The following is a 12,685-nucleotide window of genomic DNA, read 5'->3' as shown; positions in this document are numbered from 1 at the left end:
CAGGCTGTCCCACCACCTACCTATGGGCATGTAGGCTGTTCCACTACCTACCTATGGGTGTGTAGGCTGTTCCACTACCTACCTATGGGTGTGTAGGCTGTTCTACCACCTACCTATGGGTGTGTAGGCTGTTCCACTACCTACCTATGGGTGTGCAGGCTGTTCCACTACCTACCTATGGGTGTGTAGGCTGTTCCACTACCTACCTATGGGTGTGCAGGCTGTTCCACTACTTACCTATGGGTGTGTGGGCTGTTTCACCACCTACCTATGGGTGTGCAGGCTGTTCCAGAACCTATCAGTGGGTCTGTAGATTGTTCCACATCCTATCAATGGTTGTGTAGGTTGTTGCACAACCTACCTATGGGCGTGTATGCTGTTACACAACTACCTATAGGTATGTAGGCTGTTTTACAATATATCTATGTGGTGTGGGAAGTCCTTCTGTATATGTGTTGCTTTTATTGGTTAATGAATAAAGAAACTGCTTTGGCCTGTGATAGGGTAGAATAGAGCTAGGAGGGGAAAACTAAACTGAATGCTGGGAGTAAGAAGGTAGAGTCAGGGAAAAGCCATGGAGCCCTGCCAGAGACAGATGCTGGATGCTGGACGGAATTTTACTGGTAAGTCAAGCACATGGTGATACACAGATTAATAGAAATGGGTTAACCAAAGATATAAGAGCTAGCTAGCAATATGCTTAAGTGATTGGCCAAGCAGTGATTTAAATAATATAGTTTCTGGGAGGTTATTTTGAGTCTGGGCAGCCAGGAACAAACAAGTGGCCTCCTCACAACATCTATGGTCTCATAGGCTGTCCCACAACATGTCAATGGGTTTGTAGGCTGTTCTACAAGTACCTACTGTAGCATGAGTAATAAAAACCCAGAGACAGATATCGGTGTTTAACCTGAAGGTCATCAAAGAAAAACAGGCAGCCACTGGTTCTTACATTGACTTTAGTCTGAAATGGCAATCTTGTTTCCAGGAATCCTCAGAATGAGACTGTGTGTGAGAGCTGTCTCCTCCCGTCTTATATTCCTCTCTAGTGCTGGGTTTAAAGGTGTGCACAACTACCACCAGTTTCTGTGGCAACTAGTGTGAGCCTTGGATTAAAGGTGTGTGTCACCACTGCCTGGTCTACAAGGCTGACCAGTGGGACTGTTCTTTCCCATTCTCTCCGTCTCTCCCCTTCCACCTGTCTCTCCTGTTCAGTTTCTTTGATTCTTAAGAAGCCTTTTAATCTAATGCTACCCCACTTTCAATTCTCTACTCCCCACCCCCGGGCTGCTGGAGCGTTTGCGGTCACCACTCACACCTCGCTCTTGCAGCGTCTCCTGTGGCTGCGTTTCCAGCTCTTACATCGAAGTCTTTGCTCCATTCTGACTTGATTTTTGGTAGGTGATGACGGGTAGGGAAGGCTTAGAATATGAATGGAGAGGGGCCACTCTATTTGTCCATTTCTTTGGGACATCTAGACAGCTCCCCAGTTTTCCCTGTTCTCTGTGGGGACAGCATCCAGTCTCAAGTCCTCAGTGTCTTGCACAGTCGGATTTGCCTCCTGGAGGTTGCACAGCCTTCATGGATCCCCAGGAGGGAATGTAGAGTAGTCAGGGTTTGGAAATGGAGACCTTCCTTAGTCTGGTGAGCTAGGGACCAGCACTGGTGTGAGTCTGATGCCACCTGGTGGCTCTAGAAAAAACTGGGTCATTCTGGGGACTCTCACGAGCTGGATGCTTTCTGAATGCTATGCCTGGTGTACATATTCTTACCTTATTCTCAAGATAATCTCATGTAGCAGGTGTGGCTATCCCAATCTGAAAATAAGAACACAAGTTTAGAAACTGCCACTAACGTCATAGGATCTCAGCGTTGAACAAGGTGGACTTTGACTTGGGAACAAAAGTCTTCAAACATTTGTGAACATTTATTCTCTCACGATTCTCCTTTTAATGGAGGCGGAGATCAGATGCTTAACTGAAAGGAATCCCACAGTATACAGGTATTTATTAATAGATAAAACCTACAAATCAGGATTCTCTGCGGGAACGATGCATAAAGATGAGATTCAAACAAACTGAACCAGCAAAACCAGGGTCCAGCAGGGAAGGCAGAGAGGACGAGGAAGGGGCTGGATGCATTTCCACATCCAGGTAAATAGTCCATGAGGCCACGCCCCAGCAGGTGGGTAGGTGTTAGCTGTAACCTTCCCGCAGCATTTTAAAATGTATGAATGTGTAATATATTAACACAGCTTCACTCCGTCACGCCCTGGCTGGCCAGAAGATCCAGTTCTCAACTTTAGGGTTGTCATTCTGGAGAGATTTAACCTACATTTAAGTGAGTGTGTTGTCCCCCACTTTTTAAAAGTTTTTTTAAAATTTAATTTATGTATATGGTGCTCTATTTCCATGTATACCTGCCTGCCAGAAGAGGGCACCAGATCACATTACAGATGGCTGTGAGCCACCATGTGGTTGCTGGGAATTGAACTCAGGACCTCTTAACCACTGAGCCATCTCTCCAGCCCACCTTCCTTGGTTGGTTTTGTTGAGGAAGAGGGAACCTCAATTGTGAAAATGTCCCCACCAGACTGGCCTTGAGCAAGCGTGTAGTACATTTTCTTGATTGATGTGGGAGGGCTCCGGTCACGGTGGGAGGGGCCATCCCTTGGCAGGTGGTTCATGGTTATATAAGGAATCAGGCAGAGCAAGCCAGTAAGCAGTGTTCCTCCATGGCCTCTGCTTCAGTTCCCGCCTCCAGGTTCCTGCCTTGGCCTCCCTCTAGATGGCATTGTAATGGAGGTTTGTAAGCCAAACAACACTTTCCTCCCCACTTGCTTTTTGGCCATGGCATTTATCTCGGCAATAGAAAACTGGGATGTAGTAAGGAGAGAGCTGCTTGTTGGTTCCTGGCTGCTTAGCCCCGAAATAACCACATAAAACTGTATTAATTAAATCACTGCTTGGCCCATTAGCTCTAGCTTCTTATTGGCTAACTCTTACGTATTAATTTAACCCATTTCTATTATCTGTGTATGGCTATGTGGCTCTGGCTTACCTGCTAAGGTTCCAGCATCTGTCTTCGGTGGGGCTACATGGCGTCTCTCTAATTTCACCCATTTTTCTCCCAGCATGCGCTGTCTCCTAGCCTAGTTTTCCCCACCTAGTTCTGTTCTTCCCTGCCATAGGCTCAAAGCAGTTCTTTATTCATTAACCAATAAAAGCAACACACAGACAGAAGGACCTCCTACACCACTGGGATATAGAAGTTTACGTACTCCTGTTTCACATTTTCCAAATAGCAGCTATCTAAATGTGGTTTTCTGAAATTTATGTTTTACACTGAAAGTTGTAGCTATGGGAGACGCTAGTTCGTGGATGTGTCTGTCAGTGATACAGTGCACGTGACATTGGTGAACTCCCACAGGCTGGAAGTGGACTCGGGAGTGAGGAGGCCCCTCCCCTTCTCTTCCAAAATTTCTGGAGGTCAGCCTGACCCAGGGAGAAAGGAAGACAGCAAAAAGCCGAGGGCATTAGAGAACAGCTGGAAGCTGAGTCATTTCTAACTGAGGTTTTTACTGTTTATCACATAATACGATGATGCCTGTGGCGGGGCTGGGAAGTCAGAAACTTTACAGGAAGAGGAAGAATTCTCCACCTTGGGCTCTCTTGATCCAATTTCCAGCTGACTGCCTCAGGGCCACTCAGCTAGGACTCTCCCCACCCATGGGAACACAGCTGACTGCTTCAGTGCAATTCCCCAGCTGATTTCTCTTGGGAACCTGCTTGGTGTGCTCTCTTTGCTTGCTCTCAGTTGGCAATGCTAATCCTCTCTGCTGGCTGTCTGGAACACTCGATAGATGGTGTTGTGATATTATCTGCGCTAGTCCTCTCTGCTGGGTGTGCGGAACACTCGATAGATGGTGTTGTGTTAATATCTGTGCTAGTCTTCTCTCCTGGGTGTATGGAACACTCGATAGATGGTGTTGTGCTTTATCTGCGCTAGTCCTCTCTGCTGGGTGTGCGGAACACTGGATAGATGGTGTTGTGTTATCATCTGCGCTAGTCCTCTCTGCTGGGTGTGCGGAACACTCGATAGATGGTGTTGTGATATTATCTGCGCTAGTCCTCTCTGCTGGGTGTATGGAACACTCGATAGATGGTGTTGTGCTTTATCTGCCCTTTCTGTCTGCTACTGGCTATTTATTCTATTCATTTTGCTTGCTGTGTGTTTAATAAACTCTCCCATTTTGAAATGGGAAGCTCAGCTACTGTAGATCACCCTCTGGATCATATGAACAAGTGAATGGCTTGGTGATGTGATTACAAATCTTTTGCCATTGCCCACAATGCCTTGTTTAGGTGCTAAAATGCATATATAAACATGTCAATAGGATAAAATTCTTTGCATAATATACACATCTTTAAATTACTTTGTTGGGTGTACTGGTCGTGTGTGTGTGTGTGTGTGTGTGTGTGTGTGTGTTTGCATGAGCATGCAAGTGAGAGCCTGTCTGTCAGCTTGACACAAGTCTGTAGAACATTTTTTTTTTTTACTTGATAATTGATGTAGAAAGGCCAGCCCACTGAGGGTGGGGCCATCCCTGGGCTGGTTGTCCTGGGTTCTGTAAGAAAGCAGGGTGAGCAAGCCACGAGGAGCCAGTGAGCAAGCAGAGATCCTCCTTTGCCTCTGCCTCAGCTCTGCCTCCAGGCTCCTCCCTGAGTTCTGCCCCAGCTTCCCTCAGTGATGGACCATAAGCTGTGGGTGAAATAAGCCCTTTCCTCCTCAGGAGGCTGTGACCCTGGTGCTCACCACAGCCACAGAGAGCTGACTGAGGCAGCAGAGGTGGATCAGTTTCCACTTCTCTCCCCACGCAGTTTTCAGCACTGTATTTAAACTTTTAAACTTTTGTCAATCATCATCACCATCACTGACTATTTTTATTATTAATTTATTATTATTATTTTGAGACCAGGACTTACTCTGCAGCCCAGGCTGTCACTGAACCCATGAACTGGTAGTCCTGCTAGCCAGTGTGTTCTATAGAACCCCATCCTTCCATCTTGCTGACCTGGCCCCCAGTGCTTCCTTATACTCTGTTCTTATGAATATATTTGCACGGTTTTATTCCTTTGAGAATTCTTCTCCCTGTCTGTCCTGTCTCAGTCTCCTCCCCCTTTCTTGCTTGGCATACAGGACACAGTGCACTCTGTCTCCTGCTTTGTGACAAGCCCGCCACTGACTCCCTTTAAGCCACGGTCACAACACTGTCTACATCTTAGCTCAGCACCCCCTGCTGTCGACATCAGCCACCCTGTAGGAGGGGAGACCTCCTGGTCAGGATAGTTCAGATGTCAGCCACCCTATAGGAGGGGAGACCTCCTGGTCAGGATAGTTCAGATGTCAGCCACCCTGTAGGAGGGGAGACCTCCTGGTCAGGATAGTTCAGATGTCAGCCACCCTATAGGAGGGGAGACCTCCTGGTCAGGATAGTTCAGATGTCAGCCACCCTGTAGGAGGGAGACCTCCTGGTCAGGATAGTTCAGATGTCAGCCACCCTGTAGGAGGGAGACCTCCTGGTCAGGATAGTTCAGATGTCAGCCACCCTGTAGGAGGGAGACCTCCTGGTCAGGATAGTTCAGATGTCAGCCACCCTGTAGGAGGGAGACCTCCTGGTCAGGATAGTTCAGATGTCAGCCACCCTGTAGGAGGGAGACCTCCTGGTCAGGATAGTTCAGATGTCAGCCACCCTGTAGGAGGGGAGACCTCCTGGTCAGGATAGTTCAGATGTCAGCCACCCTATAGGAGGAGAGACCTCCTGGTCAGGATAGTTCAGATGTCAGCCACCCTGTAGGAGGGAGACCTCCTGGTCAGGATAGTTCAGATGTCAGCCACCCTGTAGGAGGGAGACCTCCTGGTCAGGATAGTTCAGATGTCAGCCACCCTGTAGGGGGGGAGACCTCCTGGTCAGGATAGTTCAGATGTCAGCCACCCTGTAGGAGGGGAGACCTCCAGGTCTGAATAATTCAGGGACCCTGTAATGAGGACACAGGATACACAATAGACAGCCTGCTTTGTTCTAGGACCTCAGACTCTGTAGACTTCCTGCCTCCTGACCTAAACCTTGGACACTGATCTCCAGGTAACCAGTTCTTGACTCTACCAATGCAACTTTATCAAAGTTGCATCTGCCTAGCAACAAATGATGCAAAGTCTCCAGTCCTGATTGGTTAGCAGTGTGAAGATGGTCCCAATCTAGGGGAAGCTGGAGAGTTATCTATGCTTTGTGATTTTCTTTCAGTTGTGTGGAAGACAGCCCATTCTAAAGAGGCCCCTCAGCCTCTTTCCTGTCTCCTGTCCCCCCAGAATGGGTGCTGGGAGGGCCCTCTGGGTGGTGGCTCTCCTAGTGAGCACCATGAGGCCCGCTTCCTTCATGTCTGAAGGCAGAGACTCCCCAGGTAAGAAAGAGATTTGTGTCTGGGTGTGTTTGGTGTGGGGGTTCGTCTCCCCCATAGAGCAAAGTCTCAGGATAGAGTGGCTCTGACTGAAAGAGCAGCGGTCCTCCTGCTGGCCAGGAAGCCCTCATGCCCTCCTCACCACAGACAAGGAGCTGCCTGGAAAGGGATTCCAGTACCTGAGTCACAGATGCCAGGGGTTGTAGGAAGGAAGACGGAGACCTTTTTCCTTATTGGGTTCCTTATGCATCAATATCAGACCCTAGAACCGTGAAAGCTGGAGTTTGCGAACTGCTGAGTCTCCTAAACAAGAGTCCACGCTGTTCTGACTTTCTGTTTATCTGGGGACCTGGAGAAAACCTCCTCTGTCCTCTATTAAACCCATGGAAGTGTTCAGCACTGTGCTGACAGTTCTGAGGTGGAAGAGACAAGTTGAATATGCTGATCATCTTTGGCCTTAGGCTACTGTGTGCAGTTTGTTTTCTAGCCTGGGAGACAGGCTGTGCAAACACGTACGTTGTTAGACCATGAAGACGTGGGGTTATGAGCAGAAAACAGGATGTGATATGCTAAGAAAAGATTTCCCTTTAATGTCAGGGTCTCAACCAATACAGAAGAGGAACAAGGCTTGGGGAGGGAGCATCGCTATTCTCTGAGAAAAAAAAAACAACCCCGCTCTGGGTTCACCTTGTCTATTTGACAAATGAAAAAGTCATAGAGTTGCTTTTTGTTTTGTTTTTGTTTCTGCTTGTTTGTTTCTTAGGCAGGGGTTCCTGTGTAACAGCTCTGGCTCTATTGGAACTCACTCTGTAGACCAGGCTGGCCTCGAACTCACAGTTCCTCCTCCCTCTGCCTCCCAAGAGCTGGGAATAAAGGTGTGTGCCACCACTGCACAGCTTCAGCATAGATTTTAAAGGATGAAATAATCCACATATTTTTTTCTTCTTTGGCTTGTGCGAGGGAATGGAGAATGGGAGAAACGCTGAGGGACTGGAGGATGGCAGGTCACCTGAACTCAGTGACCAAGACAGAGGAGCCTGGATGGCCATTCAGGTCATTCTGGGTGGAGGCGGGGCCTCGCTGGTGGAGGTTGCTGAGCTTAGCAGTGAGCAGATCACAGATCAAGCACAATAGCTGTTATCCTTGGAGTCGTAGCTCAGAGTAGATTCGTGGAGCTCTCCCATGACCTGCCTGCTGTATCACTCTCAAGTGTGCAGAGCTGAGTCACAGCACGGTATCATTACAAGGAGTCTTTCTCTTCTTCCTGCTTCCTTCCTCCTCTTTCCTCTCCATGGATACCATTCCAAGTGTGATCAGAAATTTAAAATGTGTCCAAGATGGCTCAGTTGGTAAGCCAGCACTGACAACCTGAGTCCAATCTGCAGGACCCACGTGTTAGACAGGGGAGGACTCACTGCTGAGAATTGTTCTCCCTGTAGAGTTCACATTTTAATAAATGCCACTGAGAATTGAAGCCATTCGGTGTTCTCATCTCTTAACGTTATGCTTTTTGGCATGGTGCAGGCAAAATGACTGTCAAATCCACACCCTCAGACTTGGTATGTCAGGCACAGGCTTTCCCAGAGCTGCACTGGTGTAGCAGGTACAGACTTTCCTGGAGCTGCACTGGTGCAGCAGGCAGGGCTTTCCCGGAGCTGCAGCTGGTTCCTAACCCTTCTGTGGTTTCCAGAGGATTTTGTGATTCAGGCGAAGGCGGACTGTTACTTCACCAACGGGACAGACAAGGTGCGCTTCGTGGTCAGGTTCATCTTCAACCTGGAGGAGTATTTACATTTCGACAGTGACCTGGGGATGTTTGTGGCGCTGACGGAGCTGGGGGAGCCTGATGCTGAGCAGTGGAACAAACGCTGGGACCTCGTGGAGCAGAGTCGAGCGTCTGTGAACATGGTCTGCAGGCAGAACTACAAGCTGGGGGCCCCCTTCACCGTGGAGAGGAATGGTGAGTGAGGGCGGGGCTAGCGGGGGTCTCCATGGGAACCTTTCTTATGAGAGGCCCTTAAAATGTTTAAATTACATTTATTTATAGTTTGTGTGTGTGTGTGTGTGTGTGTGTGTGTGTGTTCCATGCATGTCACAGTGCACACGTGGCAGTCAGGGGACATCTTGAGGCAGCTTGTTCTCTCCTTCCATTGTGTGGGTCCTAGAGACTGGACTCGGGTCCTCAGCCTTAGTGGCTGGCACCCTTATTTGCTGAGCCATCTCGTCAACTTTCTTGCACTTCCAGCTTCTACTTAGCTCGCCTGGGCCACGGATCAAGGGTGAACACAGCCCTATAGAAGCTTTTGTCCTTGTGAGCCCTTTCTTCTCTCCTGCCAGTGCCCCCGGAGGTGACAGTGAGCCCAGAGAGGACCCCGCTGCTGCAGCAACACAACCTGCTGCTCTGCTCTGTGACAGGCTTCTATCCCGGGGACATAAATGTTAGGTGGTTTCGGAACGGACAGGAGCAGAGGTCTGGGGTCATGTCCACTGGCCTTGTTAGGAACGGAGACTGGACCTTCCAGATGACAGTGACCCTGGAAATGACCCCGGAGCTTGGGGACGTCTACAGCTGCCTCGTGGAGCACCCCAGCCTCCAGAGTCCTGTTTCTGTGGAGTGGGGTGAGCTTTATTTAGTGGTTTTTCTGTAGGGCTGGTGTCACTTCTGTGTTCATCTTGATCTGTGAATTTTAGGGTTGGGGTAGGAGAAAACATGGTAGACATCCATCCTCAGAGTGTCCGAGAGACAAGGAGGCTCTTAACTCAGCACTTGTCTCCAACTCTGGGACCTAGAATCCTTTATCACACTTTGCTTTTGTTGTTAGGGACACTGTCATGGGCTCTAAGCCAGGGACAGGGCTGGAGAAGTGACTCAGTTGGTAAAGTGCTTGTCATACCTAAGCCTGAGGACCTGAGGTTGATCCCCAGGAGCTCTGGTGCCTACTTGTAGTCCCAGGGCCAGGGAGGTGGAGGCAGGCAGACTCTGGGGCTCATGGGCTCCCAGCCTAGCCTGCCTAGTGAGTCCCAGGCCAATGCAAAAACAACTACAGCAGCGTCAGCAAAGGTGGATGGAGCTGAGGATGAGGCAGGCAGGCACACACACACACACACACACACACACACACACACACACACACACACAGAGAGAGAGAGACAGAGACAGAGACAGAGACAGAGAGAGAGAGAGAGAGAGACAGAGAGAGAGACAGAGAGAGAATCAGTGACAGATGGGGTGACAGATGGGAAGCATCTCCAGTTTTAGACTTGACTCTTCCCTGAGCAGTACTGGATGGGGTTCAGTATAGGCTTTGGGGTTTTAAAAAGTTGTGTTCAGCTGAGCAGTGGTGAATCATGGCATTAATCTCAGCACTCAGGAGGCAAAGGCAGGAGGGTCTCTGAGTTCGAGGCCAGCCTAGTCTACAGAGTGAGTTCTAGGGCAGCCAGAGCTACACAGAGAAATGCTGTCTCTAAAAGCAAAGCAAAAACAAAACAATAGTAACAACACAAAGTAGTTCCATTCAGTATTGGGAACATTGAACATTACTTTGACTTTAAATCTTGTTTCCCACAGTGGCTCAGTCTGAATATTCGTGGAAAAAGATACTGAGTGGAGGTGCAGCGTTCCTGATTGGGCTAATCGTCTTCCTGGTGGGGGTTGTTATCCACATCAAGGCTTGCAAAGGTAGCACACCCGTGAGAACCTTTCTGTGTGCCCTGTACTTCCGTTACTGTACAGATCCGAGTGAGGGAAGGCTGGTTGTGCTTGGGATCACTGTGATAGTGTTTTCTAAGGCCAGGGGAGTCGTGTGTGTGTGTGTGTGTGTGTGTGAGCAGAGAGGAGTGTAGGCATTGCACCCTCCCCCAGGGATAAGGAGAGATGAGTGCTGGCATTGCACCCCCAAGGGGTAGGCAGAGACAGTGGCATTGCAGGCCACCTGTTCAGGAAAATTCCATTTGATCCTGACTAGGGATCCCATTCTCTCTTTCCAGCATCTATGGAGACCTGGTCAGGTGATGAGGTAAGTGCTTCAGTTCCTTGTCTTTGACTGACAGATCATTGCCTGGTTCTCTGGCCAGAGTGAGATATCATGGGATGAAGGAGGCCTCTGGCTGGGTGGTTGTCTGAGTCTCTGGGATGGGAGGGTGGGAAGCCCCTGAGACCCCCCCCCATTGTTCCTGCAGGTCTCAAGAGCTTCTCCACCTCATCTCCAGTAAGATCCTAACGGACACTTCTTCCCCAGAGCCTGAAGGAGTGTCAAAATCCAGGACCCTGGGGCGGGTAAAGAACCCTGGCTCTAGATTCATGAGATACAGCGTGTATCTTCCCCTTCGGTCCTTCTCCCTCCTGCCTGTACTCAGTAGTGCCCATGCCAGGACACTGTCCAGAGATTCCCTTAGGACCTAATTCATTCTGGTCCTGAGTTGTTTTAGTCTCTGTGGTCAGACTCTAACTCTGTGAGTGGGGACCCCAGTGTTTCTGTCTTCCAGCCATAGCTTCCAGTCTTCCAGATGGTCAGTTTCAAATCCCTTGCATTGTAAAACAAAACAGGCACAGATAACTGTAGTGAGTGTATAATTCAGTGACATATTTAAGACAAAGCCCTTGTAATTACCAACTCAGCAGGACACAGACCTTGGCAGTCTCTAAAGAACTCATCATTGCCTTGGCCAACAAACCCCTGCAGGCACACACTGTACTGTGGGGTTATTTAACAGCCTCTTCAGCCAGGTGTACATCTGAGTACCACACTCCTTTGCTTTCTTGTGTCTTAGACCTCCAGACATTTTATTTTATCCTTTTTTCTGTTAGGATTAAATTTGTTGAGAAGCCTGAGTCACCCATGGTGAAGAGTTTCCCACACTTGGAGTTTGTTCCCTGCACACTCATGGCCCACCTAACACACGGTTTTGCCCTTTATGTTTTCTGATGCAGAGGCAGGGGTCGGACTCTGGTTTGGTCCTTTTGGCATCTACAGGAGGCAATACCTTTATCTGGAGTCACATTTTATCCTGTTTCTCTTTTCAAGATGTTACCATAACCATTGATGCTAATCGCCCAGGTCTGTTAACTTATCGCTGATTGGTCCAGTTCTAGGATTCTTTCTTCATTTATTTATTGTGTATCGTTGGCTCTATTCCTGATTATTTGCACTAGAAGTTCCAAGTCTACGATGGTAAACTGTGTGTGTCTTGCAGTGATTCCAGCCTGCAGCAGAGACGCCTTTGTGTTCACTGCTGTGTGCTTCTAAATCAAAGAACTAATTTCACTCAGGAGTGATCTTAGTGGAGTAATGAAGTCCTCTGGTTTGCCGAATTCCTGACACCTGTTAATTGGTTTTCAATTTGACAAAATCGGGAGTGTTCCTGTTCTATGCAGGTGGGAAGGCTGGAGTTGTGAGTGGAACAGCTCGCTCCCTTCAACAGACCATCATTTTGTTCTCCATTAATTATTGTGAATCTCATACATGCCTATTATTTGTTTCCCTCAAATCCAGCTCATCCTCTCGCTTCCAGTTTCTCCTCCCCAGCACATTTGCCTCTCATTGCTTTTATTGCTTTTATCCACTGAGTCAGCTTAGCCCCGCCTGCATGCACACGGGAGCAGGTCCATCTGCTGAGTGTGGGCGACCTGTCAGGGGCTGCACCCTTGAAGAACATGGACTCTCCAACCCCAGCAGCCGTCAACTGCCTGCAGCAGCTCCTCAGCTAAGGGTGGGACTTGTGAGTCCCTCCCATCCATTCGGGATTTTAGATGGCTTGATCTGGGGCACATCAACACTTTCTTCATGACTTTAGCTTGCTTTAAAATCAATTATAGTTTAGTTGGTGGGAAATTTTTCTGGTGCCTTTTCAAGCACCAGAAGGAATATTATTCTTTCTCAAATGGTCTCAGAATTTGTTCTACATGGCAATAAAGAGCATGAACTGTTTGAAGTAGTAAAGCCTGAGCATTATTCGATTTCTTATGTTTAATATAAAACTGTTTTCCTTTCCTTTTCTGAGGAGTGTGCAGCCTCCTGTTCTTTGCTGCAGAGCCCAAAAGACGCCAGCTCCGCACGGGAAAAACCGGGCTGTTCTCACCTTCGCTTCTGTTCTTCTTTCTACTCCTTCCTGGTTCAGCTTTGGTTTTGTTTCTCACAAATTTTCCTCTTTGGGTATTCCTGCCTGATGACTTTTCCTTTAAAAGTTTTATAATTTTATGTTGTCTGCTTTAGTCTATATTCATTCTA

The 12,685-nt window shown here is 48.4% G+C and overlaps 1 protein-coding gene across 2 annotated transcripts; it reads left to right on the top strand.

Moving 5' to 3' along the window:
- The first annotated feature begins 6,283 nt into the window (after positions 1-6,283).
- Positions 6,284-12,385, top strand: LOC142854255 (HLA class II histocompatibility antigen, DO beta chain). 2 transcript variants are annotated; one of them, XM_075979560.1, is made up of 6 exons: positions 6,284-6,461; positions 8,149-8,418; positions 8,796-9,077; positions 10,027-10,137; positions 10,446-10,474; positions 10,638-12,385. In XM_075979560.1, exons 1-6 carry the CDS (start codon positions 6,371-6,373, stop codon positions 10,668-10,670), a joined length of 816 nt encoding a protein of 271 aa, XP_075835675.1. In that variant the 5' UTR covers positions 6,284-6,370; the 3' UTR covers positions 10,671-12,385. The 2 variants fall into 2 exon arrangements, with proteins under 2 accessions (XP_075835675.1, XP_075835676.1); XM_075979561.1 differs by having other exon boundaries at positions 6,288-6,461; positions 8,874-9,077.
- The last annotated feature ends 300 nt before the right edge of the window (positions 12,386-12,685 follow it).

The sequence above is a fragment of the Microtus pennsylvanicus genome, chromosome 7 (assembly GCF_037038515.1).
Source record: "Microtus pennsylvanicus isolate mMicPen1 chromosome 7, mMicPen1.hap1, whole genome shotgun sequence".
Taxonomy (NCBI): Eukaryota; Metazoa; Chordata; class Mammalia; order Rodentia; family Cricetidae; genus Microtus; species Microtus pennsylvanicus.
The sequence above is the reverse complement of the archived record's forward strand: the minus strand, read 5'-3'. Positions and strand labels throughout refer to the sequence as shown.

Coding starts and splice junctions, on each gene's coding strand:
- LOC142854255 (XM_075979560.1), top strand. CDS start 6,371: ATGGGTGCTGGGAGGGCCCTCTGGGTGGTGGCTCTCCTAGTGAGCACC. Junction 8,419..8,795: donor CTTCACCGTGGAGAGGAATG/GTGAGTGAGGGC, acceptor CTCTCCTGCCAG/TGCCCCCGGAGGTGACAGTG. Junction 10,475..10,637: donor AGACCTGGTCAGGTGATGAG/GTAAGTGCTTCA, acceptor TTGTTCCTGCAG/GTCTCAAGAGCTTCTCCACC.